This window comes from Sciurus carolinensis, chromosome 10 (genome assembly GCF_902686445.1).
Source record: "Sciurus carolinensis chromosome 10, mSciCar1.2, whole genome shotgun sequence".
Classification (NCBI taxonomy): Eukaryota; Metazoa; Chordata; class Mammalia; order Rodentia; family Sciuridae; genus Sciurus; species Sciurus carolinensis.
In genome coordinates, this window is record NC_062222.1 from 42,094,719 (window position 1) to 42,114,779 (window position 20,061).

At 35.4% G+C, this 20,061-nt stretch overlaps 1 protein-coding gene across 1 annotated transcript in view; it reads left to right on the forward strand.

The window, feature by feature from the left end:
• The first annotated feature begins 1,089 nt into the window (after positions 1-1,089).
• Positions 1,090-20,061, forward strand: part of LOC124994178 (uncharacterized) — a 72,389-nt gene continuing 53,417 nt past the window's right edge. Inside the window, exon 1 of the mRNA XM_047565991.1 lies at positions 1,090-1,162. Within this exon, the coding sequence (XP_047421947.1) occupies positions 1,090-1,162 (73 nt within the window). The remainder of the gene's footprint in view (positions 1,163-20,061) is intronic.

Here is a 20,061-nt window from a genome sequence, read left to right on the forward strand (position 1 = left end):
ATTTATGCCTTCTCCCATACAGAGAACATACTCACTCCATGCTCAAGGAACACCATTCAAAATTCATGTGGTCACTGCAGACAGTTTACATTCCCAGAAAAGGGTAAAAGCCTGGAGCCAAACTTTTCCACATCCAAAATCCTTTATCTAAACTAATAAAAGTAGACTTCAAAAGTTTTCACTTAATTCATGTGAATTGGAGTCTAAATAATGACACGTCTAAGACTCTCCCAGGTGTGTGCAGCATGCATTCAGGCCTGAAACCACTTCTCCAAGGTGAAAAGGCAGCAACTGCATGTGCAACCACCCTTTCTCTAACAAACAGAACCAACAGATTAAGAAGATTATCCACATAGAAGTAATATATTAATTTTCTGACCCTCTTTGATAAGCACATGACTAATGAGTTTATATTCAACATCAATGTACTAATCCTTTATTGTCATGGTTACATATCAGAGTAAATATTGTGAAAACACTATCTGAAAGAATTTGCATTCTGACTTGACAGAAAGTCATCACAGAGCCTAGGGTTCCGAATAACCTAAGGAGTGAGAAAAAATATGGTCCAAGAATGCTATTCAGAATTTTTCCAAAGAATTAAACCTGCCTGGTACGGTATATAATTTCAATATGCCACTGTGTTTTTTCTCCCCTTTTATAAAAAAAAATATTATTTTAATAACAATTTCAGATGTAGTAAATTTTTAGACAGAAATTCACTAAAAAGGGTATTGAATATTTGTAGATACTGGTTTTCAAGTTCCTCTGTTGTGAGTTCTTTGTCTTGTTAGATTGTTCTCTCCTTTTCATTCCCACATCTAGTCCAATAAAGGTAAGACTGAAATCCTACCTGCTGTGAAAGTGGGAGGAGCAAGTATTTGGCAAAAACAGCCCCACAGGCTGCTCAGACTGTGGGCTCAACACTCTTTAAGTTAGGGAGCTACTGACTAAAAAGCTGTCTGCCCCAAAGTTTTCTCCTAACTTTTTTGAGAGGATACAAATGGAATTTATAGTCATAACTTTAAAATTGCCATAGGATTGACACGGCATTCAGAGATTATTGAACCAAGACTTTCAGAAATGAAAATGACGGAAACAAATAACCAAGAAAAATACATTCTCTTAAACAATGACTCTGACCTGGAGGAGTTTGACAAAAGTAAAGTTTCACTGATGCATCAAACTCAAAAGGGGTAAGTTTTATGAAATGTGGGTAGAATAATTTTATTAAAAATGGACTGTCAAACAAATGAACACACAGAAATTCTATCTATAGATGTACACAAGTACTATATGCAAGATGGGAAAATATTTTATCTAAGTACTGGAATATGAGACAATTGGGGTATTTTTATTATCATGTGCAGTTAAGTGATTTTAATAATTTCAAAAAGATAATTTAAATGTACAGATATGTATCAGATTACCTATCTATAAACAGAAAAGCATCATGTAACAAAGGCATGTTTATTATTGACCTGGCATCTCTGACTCCATCTATGGTTCTCTGTAACTGCACATTTAGAGGCAGGCATTTTTAAAAAAGATAAAAAGCCATGTGGTTATTATCCAATATTGATCAGATGTAAATAAGGTCATTTGGCATATTTGTCTCTAAGTATCTTCTATTTGTTTTTCTAAATCACAAGCGTATGAATGGATTAAAACTGAACATTTTTTGGTAGACATATAGATCTGACATTTCTAAGAGCGTGGATTTAGAACTGGTTTCAGACTAACTGGCCAAATATGATAAGAGAAATTTTCAAGCTACTTTATATACTCCCATTTTGTAATCATTTTATTTCTAATTTTCTACCTGTCACTCTCTTTCAAACATAACATATGCTATAAAAGCAAACTGATTACAATCCTTTGAGGAAACAGCTCCAAGTAGTAAACAATAATGAGAACAGTTTCACAGTCTTTAATTTGACTCCAGAAAGGCTAATCCTACCGGGGGGAAGACATTTAGAATAAAAAATTGTAGACAACAATGAAAACAAGACACTGATTGGGTAGAATATAATACCGTCCTAAATTCTTTGCTTTTCTTTTAGTAGTTTTATATAATGTGAAGGTTGTAAATACTTTGCATGTCTGTATTTGTACTAAACAGTTGTATGTGCCTTTGGTAAATTGCCTGTTTTCTGTATGCGATGACATTAACTTTCAATGTCTATTTACACTAAAGCTTCACTATCAAAAGGGACTAGAGGTAGGTACAATTGTAATCATAAGGAATTTTCAGGATGCACTTGAGTAATCAACTCTGGATGAATCTTGATGTTTAAAAAACAAACTATTTCATTTGAAAATTGTAACATCTTATGTACCCTCAGCAAAGATTAGTTTTAACACAGATATCAAAGCCTTTCTCTTCATGACATAAACATTTTAAAAAGCGTGTTAAATGTTAGGACAGCCAGTGATTTAGAGACATGGTAATTAATCTAGGGGGCAGATTATGGAAGAAAAAGAATCTGTACAATATGAAAAGTGAAGACAAGGTTTTTGTTTTATCCTAGATGATATATTGAAAGGTTAAAAGAGGCATTTTCGTGTTTTGTGTTCCAATTGAGGGAGCGTATTTTTCACATGATATAAAGTGACAGTTTCTTGTAAAACAGATTAAAATCGAACCCACAAAATTCAATGTCTCTAAATCACCCAGAACTCTAACAATTGAAAATGTCATTTAATAATCCCTCTTTTCCTTGTGACATACTCCAAATCCCATCCTACTGGGCATAGAAAATTGAGAAAGTTTACGGACAAAAGAAGTACTACATTGTATATTCATCTAAAATTTCCATTAAAGAGAAGAAAAATGCAAAAAATCAAATAATTAAAATACTAATATCTTCTACCTCACAAAAAGAAATGATCTCTTTTATTTAGTTATTTTTTATGAGAGCATTAAAATCATACATGGCTATTGGGTTCATTTTGACAAAATCATACATTCATGTAGAAATGGTCTCTTTTAAAAGTATATACAACATTTTAAGGGAATTGCTTATATTAGTAGAATTTCAAGCCCTTTGCCTTCAAAATTAATATATTGCTTCCCTAATAAGACATATTCAGGGAAGAATGAATTCAAAAGAATGTCTTTGATGTGAAACCATTTAAATACATAAATTCTAGATTAAAACCTTTGCCTCTACCAATAGACCAGTTTCAACTGTGACGAGTAGCTCTGTGTATATTACCAAAAGCATAAAGATAACCTGCACTGGAATTTTGTTGACTTTCTCCAGTTTCAGTTTACCTGGTTTTGTTTTATTTGATGCTCTTTCTGTTCATGCATTGGTACTCTGCCTGACTACTAGAAAAGTTGCTATTTAGCACACTCAGAGTTAACTTTTTTCAGATTCCGGAATAGAAAAGCACAAACTAGGTTTCTTTTAAACTCAATAACTTCTTTTCTTCTTCGATTCCTATTTCCCTTTCTCCCAGGGAATATGGAGGTATAGTTCCAATGGAGACAAGTAAAATGCACTGGAGCCAGGCACAGTGGTGGTGCATGTCTATGAACCCAGAGACTGGGAAGGCTGAGGCAAAGAGGATCATAAGTTCAAGATCAGCCTCAACAATTTAGTGAGGCCCTAAGCAACTTAGTGAGACCCTGACTCAAAATAAAAAATAAAAAGGGCTGTGGCTCAGTGGTTTAGTCCTCAGTACCAAAACAAACATGGATTTGAAATGTAGAAACTATACTGAACTGAACTCAAGTTGGAAAGAGCTAGACTAAAGTTTGTTTAGGAAATTACACATTTTTACTTTTATCTTTCATTGTTGGGAAGTTCACTAAATCAACAATCATCATTTATTGAGCACTAAATCAATAACCATCATTTATTAAGCACAATGTCCTATATAGAATATAGAATATATTGTATTTCACAAAAATTGAAGCTCAGGAAGTGCTATTTACTAAAAAGTATTAAAATCAGGAAAAGGTCCTTCCATCTCTCTGATTCTTCACTGTGAGTATTGAAACCTTTGTGCCTTTTGCTGACTATAGGAGGTAGGTTAGGAGTTTATGTGCTTATACTCACTTTGATACGTTGGTGGCAGATATTTAAAACCTGAGTTGGCCCCTCCTATTTATCCTGGGCAGGTGACTCTAAATGGTCTTCATTTGCTCTTCTTAGTAGGAGACATACCTCTTACATTAATTGTGTGATAACCATGATCCTTTCCCGACAGTAAGCTGCCCAAGGACCCTCAGACCAAACTTATTCACTGCTGTGACTTCTAGACTGCCATAGTATTGGGCATTTAGTTGAGATTCAGGAAATGCTTTCTTAAATGATTGATTATAAATTATTGTCTCTTGGTATGAGACCAATGTACTTGGGAAAAAGAAAAAGATATGTGCCAATGGTAACCCTCTAACAAATTGCTTAAAACTGTAGATACACTTTCGCGGTCAGGAATCTCCCTCTAAGGTAGGAGACCCTGAATTCAGAGACACTGAATTAAACTTGGTGGAAATTTGGTTTCCACCTCATATGCTAATACTTGGCTGGAATTTCGTTGCTAAGCAAGGCTATTTCTATCCGTACTTAGAAGGTACAGAACTGGGTTTCCTGTCTACTCTGTAAATGAGGGCATATGTAGCTTCACTCAGAGAAACTGGTTTTACTAAAGTTGCAGTTATAAGATTGAATAGATCATTTGAAATAGGAGAGTAGAGAAAACGGTTCTTTTGATCTTTTCTGTCTGGTAGTATATAAAATGTGTTCTCTTCAAGATTAAAAAAAAAAAAAAAAAACAGACAATCACATCACTTTTTGTGCCAAATAAACCCTCAATTTGCATCCATTATCCCCCTTGGCTAACTATCTCAGGTCCTTTGATTGTTCTGGCACAATAACTTGCCATCTGAGAAATATAATTGTTATTGCAGAGAAAACTGTTGAATCTTATTGTGTGCTTGGTCTAAGCAAAAACATCACAAATTTATAATTAAAGTGAATTGGACAATTTTGCTAGAATGGATAAAGGCAATTGATAGCCACAGACATATATTTAGACAAACATAAGAAGCAAATTGAGCATGCCATTATTTCAAACTGGAAATTAAAAAAATAATAGATTACTCATAAAGCTATCCAGGAACACAGAAAAATTGGTCATGGTGGAAATTTTAACTGTGAAAAGTGATGCAATTAAATATAATTGGACGCTCACTTGAACAGTAAGATGATACTCAGGGCAATCAAGAATAGATTCAGAATCAGAAAGAAAAAATTGAAGAAAGCACCATCAACAGTCATATTTTTAAAAATGTAGTCAGGCAGTGCACATTATGACTTTCAAGTAAAATTACTTTAACAGTTTCATTTGGCACATAAATGAAATCTTTTGTTCCCTAAATCTCTACAGTACCTCAGGACTTCCTAAAGTCATCTGTGCTCCTTAGAACAAAGGGCTGTTAAACCCAAGCTTAAAATGATCATAATAATATTCTGAGATATATCTATTTTTCATTTATTCATAAGCTCAACTGTCTCTAATACATTCCTATTATAGTCAGGTAGTAGGGAATATAAGAGTGTATGATTCTTCCCCTTGAGATTGCTCAAAGTGACATGTTTGAGGAGTTTATGCAGAGTGCTAGGTAATCTCAGAAAGAGAGTCACTAACTTCCTTCAATTATTAGGGAATCCAGTTTGGCCTAAATCTTGTCAAATGCATAGAAATTTATTATGTAGAGAAGGAGTAAAAGGCCATCCATGTTTGAGGGATCAACTAAAGGAGAAAAATTATGGAGGAGAAACTTTTATTTCCTTGTGCTAAATCATTTAGCAAGAAATATTACACCCTATAAATGAAAGCAACAGAAATATTGCTTACTAAATAGTGATATTTTGATGCTTCCACATTATGTGCTCTTAAATAAGGAGGGGAAATTCTTTCCCAGAAGTCCAGGCCCTGTGTGTTCTCTCCACATTGATTAAAGAAGCTGTGATAAGCTACTACTATGGGTTTCTATAAAACCTCTACTCTTCACACAATATGAAGAAATTGAGGGTGAAAACAGATTTTCGACACTTTTACAAGAGGTTATTGTACCTTTTTCCAAAGAACTAACTCTTCCATACTATCTGCATTTGAATCTAATCTGCATTTCTTTTTCTTTTTTTTTTTTTTTTAAGTTTGGGGAAGTTGAGCAAATTCCTTAATCTTCCTGAGCCTCTATAAATGGCAATTATAATGCTACTACATTTAAAAGTTGTTGTGAAAAGTATGCTTTTTAGTGATATGCATAGCTCCTGGTCTGAGTAAACAGTGTTTTAATTAGTATTTTAATTTATGTAGTCAAAGCTTAATCAAAGAATGCATACACACACAAACACCAAACACACACACACATACACACACACACGCACACACACACACACACACACACACACACACACAAGCATATTCAGAGTTAAGGGAAGAAAATCCCATTTTATCTTAAAAAGTGTAACCATAATTGGTTAAGACACACCCAGGTGTTAACTTCTCATACCAACCTTTCACCTTCACCTTTACTATGCTTTCTCTTTTCCTGTGCATTTTGGTTGAAACAATTAAAATGGTCTAGTTCAGTGTCTTCCCCAACCTTGACAGTGCAGCATGCCTGGCCATCACTAAGACCTCTTGTTACATGAACAGCTAAGTGAAATAATAAGGTGGCCCCGCATTATATGTGATCTGCTGTCTAGATATCATGTCTCTTGTTAAAATGTCTCTTCTTTTTTTTCTCAAATTACATCTACTTCCATCACTTCTTCTCTTTAATATTTAACTCTTTCTCTCTATCATATGTATTCCTATCACTTATTCCTCATGATGGTGACATCTGAAATTCTTATCTACAACTGTAGCTGTCACTTCTCAAAAGCCAACTGATTCTCCCCTTTCAAAACTCTCTTTCTTAAAAATGGCCACCCACCTGTCGCAGGCCCCAGTCTCTCATACGTGCCTATTGTAAGAGTCTTCCTGTAATCATACCAATCCATACAGCAGATCAAGGCCAGAACACACTCTCTTGTGCAGTAGCCTCTAAAGATATCATAGGATGTAAGATTAGCTAAAATTGCTTAGTACTGTGTTCCAGGTAGAAAATTCAAAGAAAAAAAGTCCCACTAAGATGTTTTTTCCTTAATAGGCAATTATTTTAAAAAATGGAAATTTGGGAGGACAGATGAATAAATGGAAGGAAGGAAGAAATGAAGGGAGGAAGGGAGGGAGGGATGGAAGGAGGGGAGATACTGGAGTTCCTGGACTTCATAGGTCAAGGTGGTAAGCAAAAATAACTGAAAACAGGAGCACACCTTGGATCAGCAAGCTGTCTTTATAAAGCAGCTGTAGACTGGCACATGGCATGTTTTCAGGGGAGAAAATGGCAACTGGTTGCAAGAGGGATTTGCTTTTTATAGACCTTAAAGAGAGTTAATCAGAGCAGAATGTTTAGCATAACTTAATCATTAGAGACTTAGGACACACCCGCTGGGCAGTCAGGAAAATAGTGCAGGTTAAAAATCTAACTCAGAAAAACAATTATAAAAGCTTGAAACTCATTCTAACTCAGGGATACAGTTGTAAAGGTTTGAAACTCATTGTTATTGGTATAAAAATCCAGAGCCCAAGTCCATTTGTTTGCCTTCCCCTCCAGGACTCATTGTTACTGGGAAAGGATGAAAGACTAGAGCCCACAGCCTAATATTTACCTCCTTCCTCTTTGGACTTATTGTCAATGGAAGGGATGAAAATCCCCTGTTTACCTTCTCTCTCCTGGGACCTATTGTCCTCCCTCCTCCCTGGAGGCTGTCATTCCCCTTTATTTTCCGTATCCTTCGAAGGTCACATTTGAATTTAATATGACAATGGTTAGAGAATTTCTATTAGCAAAAACAGTAAAACTATATAATAACTGTTGATGATTGCACGTTGTAATTTTGGAAACATTAATTAAAAATACTGATTTCTCTTAAATATCATTACTTACCAATGTATAAAAACATTGGAGATAAAACTCGGAGATATAATCCTTGCTTAGTATGCAGGAGACCCTGGGTGGGGTTGGGGGAGTGGAGACGATAATAAAAAGCAGGATTCCACCCCCTGGGATTAGTTTTCACGTGGAATTTCAAGAACTAAGGTGTATCAGCTGGGTGCGGTTGCACAGGCCTGTAATCCCAGTGAAGTGGGAGACTGAGACAGGAGTACAGGAAGTTGGAGGCCAATCTTAGCAATTTCTGTCTCAGAAAGTGAACAGGACTAGGGGTGTGACTCAGTGGCAAAGCATCCCTGGGTTAAATCCCCAGTACCAAAAGAGAGAGAGGAGAGAAAGAAGTAAGAATTATCCTCCTCGGAAAGAAAGACCACTGTGGTCGATGTGGGAAGAAGTGGAGGCTGCAAGATAAGGGCCTGTTCTGACCACTGCCAGAGGCAGTGCACTCTGGATTCCCCTGGGCCCTGGAAGATAGCTGGGTCCCAGGCTGCTAGGCCCCACCCTGCCTTGGGGCTTCAACTACCGGGATCAGATCACTTTCAGAGCAACTTGGTTCAAACAGCACAAAACAGGAACGGGTTGTGGAGTAGGGGATAATGAGAATAAGTGCAAAGGGAGTCCCGTGGGTGTGTTACTGAAAGTTTGGTCCTTGACCCCCGCGCCCCTCCAAAAGTTATTATGCTATCTCAATTATATATTATCACTTAATTTCAAATCATGGATATTTTAAATAAGAAATTCAATGTATTATATTCTTCAACTTTTGATATATCTCTCATACTTTTTGTATTTTCACTGATTGCCAGGGAAAAATATAGCTCTCCTTTCACTGACGGTAAGAACACAATACACCTTAATTAAAACAACTAATTTTCCATATTTTGGCAGGAAACTCTTCTCAAGAAGTCATAAAATTAAGAAGTTCTCATCCTCTGAAAAACTCCAAAGGCTCTGCCATACTTTCTTTGTGCTGCTGCTATTAACTTCCCAAATATTTTTAAGTTTCTTTGTCCTAAAAACTCATCAAGATTTGAATGCACTTAAACAAAAGGGAGCACCAGCAAATATAAAAGGTAAATGAGTTTATTATCTCTTTTTTTGTTTTGTTTTGTTTTGTTTAAATCACACCTTAAGTTTTAAGTTAGCTAAGTCCCAGGTAAAATCTGGAATCAGGTAGTTTAATTGAGTCTGTTCTATTTTTTAGAGATTTAAAGTTTTTCCAGTTCTTGTTTCTTTTCTCCAATGGGAAAATCAAAACGCTCCCCACAGTTTTCAACAATGGTTCAGAGACCACTGCTATTCTGGTCCCCTCATTCAAATTCTAACCAAATCAACTTTATCCAAACTCTGTTGCATTCATTCAGAGTTCTGCCATACAGATGTAATGTAAATTACGCAAGTAATATAACATTTTAATGTATTTATACCATCCCTAAATATTATTTGAAACATCAAGAAACCCATTTCCAGAATTTAAAACAAAATTTAGAAATCCCATTATTATCTTTTAGTAAGGTGTGCATTCACGTGCACACACATCAGAAATAAAATGAAAGATGAAGTTTGTTATTTATATGTATTTTGGCAAAATTTTCTTAAGGATGAAAATATATCTTTCTTATTAAATTACCTCAAGCCTGTGTGCTTATTCCTCTGGCAATCAATCCTACTCACCTCCAATATTATGTAATTATTTTCCTGGAAATACTTCTATATTTCTTGAAGCTTGAGTTTTTAATATTTAAAAGCATATATTTAGTAATGACCTTAAGAGAAAAGGTAACATATACCTGTGATCAATTATGTTGTATCTCTGCAATTTCAGTTTTAAATGGGTTGAGAAACACAGTTGTACATTTGTCATTTGCTAATTAGTTAAAAAAGTTATGGTCAAAAATATTCCCAGCAATCTATTTACTTTCTAATTATTTAAAAATATCCTTCAGGGCGAAAAAAAAAAGACATCAAAATGAACACTTAGGTAACAAGCCATCAAGTTTTGCCTAAGCATCAACTTTGAGCTTCCTTTCTCAGACTTATTTTGATTTACGTATTGAATCTACAACCCTTGATAACCTTAGAATCCAAAGAGCCTACAGCAGTTGGCTCTTAACTCTCCCTTTATGGTTATGACCAACTTGTCTCCCTGACACCACGCTGAAATCGTTGCCCTCATAACAGCCTGATAGCAGAAAACTTATTTCCTCAAAACTCCAATTGCCTTCCAAATTTTAAAAAGAAAAAAAAGATATCCTTGTAAAACACTTTGCAACATAACCAAAACTGATGTCAATTCCAGCTTTTCATGGTTTCTGAAGACCCTTCACTAATAAACAAAACCCATTCAAAATACCTGGATTTATATATATTATATTAATGTCCAAGAAACAATGGTGGTAACAATGAAGCTCTCAAAACAACAGAAGTAAGTTTTAAGCGCTGGTATCTTGCCAGGTAGTGTCTGAAATGCTTTATAAAGATTTTCCCCACAACGCCTCCACCCAATTAGAAAAACACTACTATTATTATTTTACAGATGAAGACCCAGAGGTTTAGAGAGGTAAAATGCCTTGTCCCAGGTCATTCAGCAAGTCAAATGGAAAAACTGATATTTAAACCCAGAGAGTCAGACTAGTACCTGTGTTTTTAAAAACACGCACTCTACTATAGCCTATATTCTGAGTCAGTACTATGCCATTACTACCATACCACCAGCACTTAATAATCATGATAATAAAAAGTTATGTACAAACCTCTTTCATCTCTTTAAATCATAAAAATATACTCAAAACATCATTTTGGGGGGCTTGATTTTAGCATATAAATTTGATCAAGGTGAGTAATTTGGAATACATGTGAATTTGCAGGAAACATTACAAAATTTGAATTGCTGTGATGCCTTTAATAGTTCTAGGAAGAAATGCAGTTTGCAATATTCACTTTCCTTCAACCACTGTTGGTTAGGCCCCCAGTTACACAGCCTCTGTCTCATAATGTAAGCCTTTATATTAAAAAAAAAAAAAATTACATTGTGAAGCCTGAAATACCAGCTAGTTGAAAGGAGAATATCCAGCAGGGCTCTTTTTATATATGTTTGAGAGTTTAATCATGTGCTGCTGGGTAGATGTTTGGCCTGTGAAGGTTACACAGTGGTCTCTTAAAGTATACTATAAAAATGTTCCTAGAGGGGGAAAGATCTGACGAGGTGATGAAGCTCCCAAGCTGGGCAATTATTTCAGCAAATCTCCATACCTTGGACTTCTTAAATCACATGACCCTTTTTATATCCCTGTGTCTATTAATTGGGAACAAATAATGTCACTTAGAAAAAATAGCTCCTTCAATTTCCTTCCTCCCCTGATTTTAACTGAAGGCAATGCTGTTGTAATGTTATAAGCTCCTGGCTCTTCAAGGGACCTAGAATTCTGGCAGCTTTCTGGGTCTCTCTCTCTTCCTCTCTCTCTTTCTCTCTCTCTCTCTCTCTCTCTCTCTCTCTCTCTCTCTCTCTCTCTCTCTCTCTCTCTCTGTCTCTCTCTCACACACACACACACGTATTTGATGTATTTGATTATATAATATCAAAGTGGAATAAAATACTATTGCTTTCAGCTACCTTGAAATCATTTGTTTTTTGCTCAAGTTTTTAAAATTTGCCAAATATTCACTATCTAGAAAACTCTACCTCCAGATTAGGCATGTGGATCTGAATACTTCTTCCTTCATGGTGTCCTTTACGGGAGCACAGCCGAAGTTATATGATCCTGGTGTCCTGTGAAATGCTAGATAATACCTTTGAAAAACCAATTTGGACAAGATAGGTAGCCCATGATTAAGATCATTCTGAGATTTTCATCATGTTCATTTGCGATCTGCTGTGACTAAGCAGAAATTCAAGATGGTCCCTGAGAATAAAGTCGGCTTTGTGGCATTTGTCAACAAAGCTATATTACTGTTTTGATCCTGATGGCTCTCTAGATGAAAGAGAGATGCCTGTAAATCATAGACTGGATGTAATTTAAGAGGAGGTGAGCAAAAACAGACCTGAACAGCAAAGAATATTATGATGATTTTTTTTTTTTGGTGTTCCGAATTATTAGTGTCACATCCTTCACAATTCCCTCCATTAATCCATCAGCTAGGAAAATATCTACAGCACTGAGAAGAGAAAGGAATACCCTTCAATAGCAACAGGGTTCCACTGAGAAGAGTGGTAATCATCCGGACAGTTACTCTCTATGAGACTTCATGCATCCTTTCAGTTCAATTTATAACATTACCAGATCTTAAAAGGTAATGAAAAATGCATTTCCAATGAGAATTTTCTTTTTTTCAATTATTTATTTTTTTATTTTTTTACAGACTGAATTTTGATTCATTGTACACAAATGGGTAGATCATTTCGTTTTCTATGGTTGTACACAATGTAGATTCATACTATTCGTGTAATCATACACGTACATAGGGTAATGATGTCTGTCTCATTCCACCATTTTTCATACCCCCCCATTTCCTTCTACATAATCTAAAATTTCTCCATAATGAGAATTTTAATCTTAAAAAAATTAAGCAATTTTCCTTTTTAATGAGAAAGAAATAAATACCATGGCTATGCTAGTTCCTACTTAGTTTTATTTTCCCTGTGTTGTGTATTTTCACCTTTTCTTTTTCTTTTGTTAATCTCAGTACTGCCCTGGGAATCTGCTCTATTTTTTCTGTTCTTCCTACCATAAAAAACTTAGGTTGACGTCAACAATGAGTGTACACTGAAAGGTACTGGCAGATTAGATTCAAACATCAGCTTCTGTGAATCAGAGTGCTTGTTACTATTATCATGAGAATAAGACTATGCCTCTGGGTAGATATTATTTCTACTCTTCTTGATTTATTTGAGATTGGACTTTAGCTTACAAACATATTACTATTCTTTGTTTAAGCACACATATTCCGTATTTCCTAATGCAAACAAAATAAATCCAAACACAAATGAACCTCTTATACTTTTTTCAAATTTTCATACTTTTTCTAACTAAAATATTGACTTATATTATAGTCTTCATGTATAAAACTAGACAATGCTGATAAAGAAACCAGTGGATCCTTTTGTTATTTCACCTGTTTTCTGTTGATGTATAATTTACCAACATTACATGAAATTTTATTTTCCAAAGGAATACACATTGCCTTTTTAAAATTTTGTAATAAAAGGAAGTTTTTCTAGACGTTTAAAATTCAGTTTTTAAAAATTGTTTTTCTTCCCAGTGACAAAGACATAATGCATTAAGTAGCAAGACAATACTATATAAACAATCTATTATAATTTGGAAAAGTTCACAGACACCGAACAAAAAGTAGTAAAAATAACTGCCTTTATTCAAGCAAACTTGAAATTACATCTGTTATGCAACTTAGGGAAATTTCCATCTTCCCTGAAATTAATTTTTCTCACATTCTAAAAAAGAAATTAATGCATATTCCTGCCCTATAGAATGATTAAGAATTTGAAATTCTTTTGTTTTTAGGATTTTAATAATTAACTACTTTTCTTTATTATTATTATTATTATTATTATTATTATTATTATTATTATTGAAGCTGTATAGTTATAATAGTAGTTGGGTTCATCCTGACAAACTCATGGAAATTGATTTCAATTCATAATTCCCTTCTTTTTCCCTCCTTTTCTTTTCTGTCCTCCCTCCCCATTCCCATTCTCTTTCCTCTACTCAACTAGATTTCCTTTTGCCCCTCTATTAAGGAATTTCAAAATTCTTATTAGAAAGTTTCTGTTCTAATAAATCCAAAGAAAAAGCAAGGATTATTATTTTTAGCATTATTGAAACCATTAGTTACGAAGGGGTTTTGTTGCTTTAACTTTGTTGACTATCACTTTTCTTTCCATTGCCAGAAGCTCTGTCCTTGTCCCTTATGTCAATCCCATAATGAGGACAAAGAAGGTTTATTGTTTTGATAGCAAAGGAGAAACACAGGGACTCTTCTCACTGGGTGATTCTGCACATCAGCAGGAACAGGGGACTTTAAGAGGTGATTCAAAGGCTACATTCCATGTGTTCTCTGTTGGAGTTGTAATTTGCTTGTTAATTTGGAGATAGTCATTTTTGAGAACTTCTGGTGCCATCCTCAAAGTCAGGACTATTTCATTCCTATTGTGGGTGTGTACTCAAGAATAGATAAATCTGCCTAAAATGGGGAAGAAAGGTAATCCTATTTCCCCTGAGATTAGGGAGGGGGAGAGATTACAGAGGAGCAGAGAGAAAGGAAGAGAGAGAAACATGTCCATTTTAAAAATAAGTTGCAGCTGATTGTTTTCCCTGATAAGTGGATGATGATATATAATGGTGTGCTGGGTTGGGGGGTGAGAGAAGAATGGAGGAACTCTAGATTATGTACAGGGAAATGAGCACGAGGAGGAGTATGAAAAATGATGGAAAGAGACAGACATCATTACCCTATGTACATGTATGATTACATGAATGGTATGAATCTACCTCATGCACAACCATAGAAATGAAAAGATGTACCCCATTTGTGCACAATGAATCAAAATGCAGTTTGTAAAAAATAAAAATAAAAAAAAATTAAGTCACAGTGGCAGAGCAGCAAGGTTTATATTCAAAGCATAAAGTGGACCACTGTTACATTTCTATGACCTAATACATTTTGATTTTTGTTTCTTCCCTGATCAGATCACTAATAAATCTTTCAATGGCACCATCTTAAAGTCTGTATACACACCATCTTCCCAACCATTAACACTTATAAACCAGGAATTTTACAACTATTCTCTCACTTTTTCTCCTTGTATATCTTACCATGCTTTTCAGAGAGAGAGAGAGAGATTAAAGACGGAAGAATTCTAGGATTTGGGCTGTTTTTTAAATCCCACAGAAAACACATAGTTAAATCTATGGATATAAAGCTAAAAATAGAAGTCAAGGCTGGCAGAATAAAAGGGCAGGAAGATCATGAGTTAGATTTTCTGTAAATTGAGTTTGTAGTTCCTTAAATCTATTCAACTCGAGGCATCAGGTTACAGTAATGCCCTGCAGCCATCTGCACTACTGCCCAATCCCACATTCCTTGCCTCCCACTCTTCAGAGAGAATTGGGGCTATGAATTGTTCCCATTCCCACAACTACATTAAACTGTAACTGACTTATCTGTCATTTCTTCTTTTATCTGGTTTCCAGGGAAGGGATATTTATTTTTAAAAACTATTCCCTAAAGTAATAATTTATGTTCTTTGTGTCCCTTTGCTCACCTTATATTCTTAATTTGCTAAAGACAATATGATTTTCACTTCTATAACATATTCAATCAATTGATCAATCTAATTCACAAATTTTTTAGTGTTCAACTTGCTTTGACTCTTCTGCTGCAATTCACTCTGTGATATGTCCCCTTCTGGAAAGTCTTACTCCTTGGCTTCTGTTACATAGCATACATTTTCCTTTTCATTCTCCAAGCATTACTTCTAACCACTTTTGCTGGCTCTTAGTTTTATAGAAATGTATAAAATGTTGATATAATCTCAAATTTTATGCATTCTTTCTTCTCATCATACACCAACACTTCTCATTATACAATTTAACCTACATTCGCAATAGTTCAGTTTCTTATATACTTGAACTCTAAATCACCTATTTACTGTTCTCTAAGCTTACAAATGAATAGCTAACTGACTTCATTGCCACTTGCGTGACCATAGACACCTATGTCAACATATAAAATTGAGCTTATCTTCCCTTTCTGAAATGAGTCTCATATCTTGTATTAACTGTTCCTGGACACTGTTCTTGGCAAACACCTAAGATCCAGTCAAGATTAATCCTTCTCACTCCAATCTTAAAACCAGAAGCAACAAAAATCTTATTCATTCTACTTCTCCATTATCTCCACTATTACTTTCTTTCAAGAACATCCAATTAATCTTCAAAGTTTTACAAAATCATACTTTAATATTCTTTAAAGACTCCCTACTTTCTAGAGAAAATGACGGAAAATACTGGCATCCTGTTCAGGTACTCTGATCTAGGACCTGTATAGCTTTATGATTTCCATCTCTCATGATACTCTCTCACTGTCCACTAAATTTCTGGTCTTTGAATTGTCCATATTACTTTATAATAGCATGCTTTTCTTGTGCTGAGCATCTAGAGATCCTCCCACCTGAAAGGTCTCTCCCTAATCAGTTTGGAGGAAACATACTCATCTTTCAGATTCAACTCAGGTATGTCCTTTTCTTGGAAACATTTCTTGATCCCTTTCTCTTGTGTATTTATGTTATTCAAAGTCACTTGTTTCTTTCGTGGCAGAACAATCTGTTTGTATATTTGTTGGCATGTATCTATATTTACCACAGTGTAAATTAATTGTAAATGTTTTACCCTTGTACCTTGGCATTCCCAACTAAGCTCAGTGCATAATAATACGGAGTCAACACACAACCTAATATGTACAACAATTTTCAACCTACACCTCCACGGTGCCATGGTTTGTCCCACGTCACTCTGAAACCCACTATCATAGTTAGTCCCTAATTTTGCATGGAGTTGATTCTCCTCCAATTTATTTCCCTTATACATTTAGACAGTACTCTGACTTAATCTCTCTTCTTAACAAACTCAGTGAGAAACCCACTCCTTCTGGCTTTCCCATATTAAACTCAAATGTTGGGTTTCCTAGTTGACTCATTCACTCTAAACTATGGACCGCCGTCCTCTGCTAGGAGCCACAGCATTCTCCCCTCCCCTCACTTCTATGTGATACACAGTAATTGTACACTTGAGCCATTAGAGGAATTGATACTATTCTTCTTAGGGCAAGAATTGTACTTAGGTTGTACTTAGGGTACTTAGGGTACTTAGGGTAGTTTATCAATTTCCATCTCAAACTGAATTTGATATTCCACAGTGGTTTAGTCACCATTTTATAAAACAGTATTTCTGCTTATAAAGATGACCATTTATTGAGCATTTATAAATTCCAAGTACTCTTCAAAATGCTGTTTATTAAATAGGAATGTTTGGAATGGGACAATATCAAATTAGATAAAAGGAGACAGAGAGAGAGAGAGAGAGAGAGAATTATTTTATATGTACTCAAAATTAAGTTCCCTATAATATTCTGGTCCTATTTTGAAATTATGACTTCATCACTCACTTATAGTAATAATTCTTTCTGGATCAAAACATGCTTTCACTTAGGTGAATATTCAATGCAATTACTATATTAATGTCAATGCTTGTAAGTACTTCTCTGATCTTTCTTCAATTCTCAAAAGTCTTTCCCTCTTACTCCACCTGTTCTCATTTTCAAATTTTACTAGCTCATTTGTGCCAGGAGCTGGAGGACAAGGACATAATGGAAGTATCACTCATGGTCGGGTGCACATTGGCATAATTGTAGGTAGTGTGGCACTCCCTCACTTTCATCTGCTCCTCCAGCTGGTGCAGGTACCTTACAGGCTCTCTTGGCATGGACAGTTTCTGAGTTGGCTTTTATAGTGTGGCTATGAGAGTGACCTTCATGTGCCATATGGGCCTTCTTGCAGCCTACGGACTTAGATAACTCTCCCAAAGCATGACTGGACCCTTCCTTTTTTATCCCCACTGGGTAAATTACTACATGTCTTCAGTTGGTGTGGTCATTGGGCCTGCTGGGCTGATGCACTAGTTTATATCCCCATTCCAGCCTGCTGAGACATTTTATGAGAAAGAATCTAAAAATAAATTTGTTTTTCCTCAAAGCTTCATGTACTATACAAATTTGGTAAGCATGTTTTATTAATTAAAATGAAGCTATTAATTGAAAATATTGGGTATTACTATAAAGAGTGTAGCTCTCTGAGATTTAAGGTATTTTTCTATACTAACAACTCATTAAATTTTCAAACTTTGCAACCAATTAATAAACTTCTTACAATCTTAATGAATCATATTGCCATTCACCCTCCCACACACCATTCTGCTATGTCTTTCACATGGAGATTACCAGAAATTATCATTGCTGTCCTGTAGGAAATCAAGTTCCATGTATCTGTAAAATTCCCTGATGATATTAATAAGCAAAGAAGGGAAGAAGAAAGAAAGAAGTTAAAGAAGGAAAAATAAAGGGAGGAAGAAGGAGGGAAGTAAGTAAAGAGGGAGGAAGATAGAGGAAAGAAAAAAGTATGAACCAAAAAGAAAATAAAAAACTGTTGTGGTTCCCATTATCACTCTACTAAGCCTCTTCCTCAGTTCTCTGTGGGTGATGATACTGCCTGAAGTTCTCCCCAGGTGTTCACAACTCATTGTGTAATGGCTTCAGTTATTCTCGTGATTTTTAAAAAATTCCATAAAACCTTCCTTTCTAATCAAAATCCTATCTGAGCAAAACAAAGCACTGATCTTTTGATCAGGGTCTTCTTGCTGGGCCTCTCCACCGAGGCCTCCTTTGTCACCACCACCCCTCTCACCTTGCATTGCAGTGCCTGTGATTTTTGCTAGGAACCCCAAGGCCTGGAGAACCACAGGGCATGTCCCACCAATGTTTGCAAAACTCCTGTTGTGTATATCTTTTTTTCTTGAATTACTTCAAGCTCTCCAATCTGCAGTTCAGCTAATCTATGCTCTCCTCTATTTGTTGGAAACCAGAATATTATTTATTTTCTGCCTCCAATTTTCTAGAATTCTTTCCATCCCCCACAAGTCCTCCAAATGTATCAACAGCAGACATGTAAACATCTCTTCCCCAGCTTGCCTCAGAACCTACAATGTAGTTTGTCTGGATCATTTGGAGCCCCAGGTCCACTCTAAATTATCTCACCTTTCTTGAAGATCAATCCCATTTGGCAATAAATGTTCTATCCTCTCAAGCTAAAGGATCATTTTCACTGATAAAGTAGCTAAAATCCAACAGGAATGAGGAATTTTGCTTTTCCCCTGTTGTCTGTTAACATTATACCATCTGTCCCAAGCAGCAGGCTTCATACTTCTGTCTTCTCCTTGCCCTTAACATGCCTCAAAAAAATTTTTGGTACCTTTGACATTTTTCTGAAGCCTAGTTTTATTCAGGGTTATAGATTTTCTGATGCAGTTTATAATTTACAGACTTTTAATTAATTTCCATGTTTTGGTCTTGACAAATTCCACTCTAAAGCAACAGAAACTAAATGTTAGTTGATGTTCTGAATATTAAACTTGAGCTCTTCAACATGTTCTTTCTAGAAATAACAATGGCATTATATCTCTTCCCTGATTCCAACTTGTATCCTCCAGTTTTGGAATTCTTCATGATACCAAAATTTTTGTTTTCAAGTTACCAGTCTCTGTTAAATCATTTTTCCTTTTAAAGTCCCAGGACATGAGATCCCATACACATCTTTACTTTTAACTATTAAAATCTACCTTCCTAAACTTTCCATAGCACATGTGGCAGTTGGTGACTGGTGCTCTTTTCTTCACTTACAGCCATCTGCTTGCAACATCTACACATATCCAATCACTGTAATTTGATAGTTATAATAAGTGCAGAGTAGCAGTCCCAATTATTACTTGCTCTGTGATGTTATGAATGAAGTATCATCCAAGATCATTGTTATGGACTAAATTTTTATTCCTACAAAAGTGAATACATCGAAGTCCTCCAGTACCTCAAAATGTGACCTTATTGAGAAATAGTGTCACTGTACATATAATTAGTTAAGATGAGGTAATGCTGAAGTACGGTGGACTCCTTCTGCATTATGACTAATGCCCTTATTGAAAAGGGAAAATTGGACACACACACACAGACCACCATGTGAAGTAGACAGAAATTGGCGTGATATATCTAGAAGCCAAAGAATGCCAAAGACTATCAGCAAAACACCACAAGTTAGGGAAAAAGCAAGGAACAGATTTCCCCTCACAGTCCTCAGAAGAAACCAGTCGTGCCTACACCTGTATCTTGGACTTTTAGCTTCCAGAATTTTAAGACAATAGATTTTTGTCTTTTAGGCCTCTGTGTGCCTTTGCTATGGCAGCGTATAAATACAACCACTT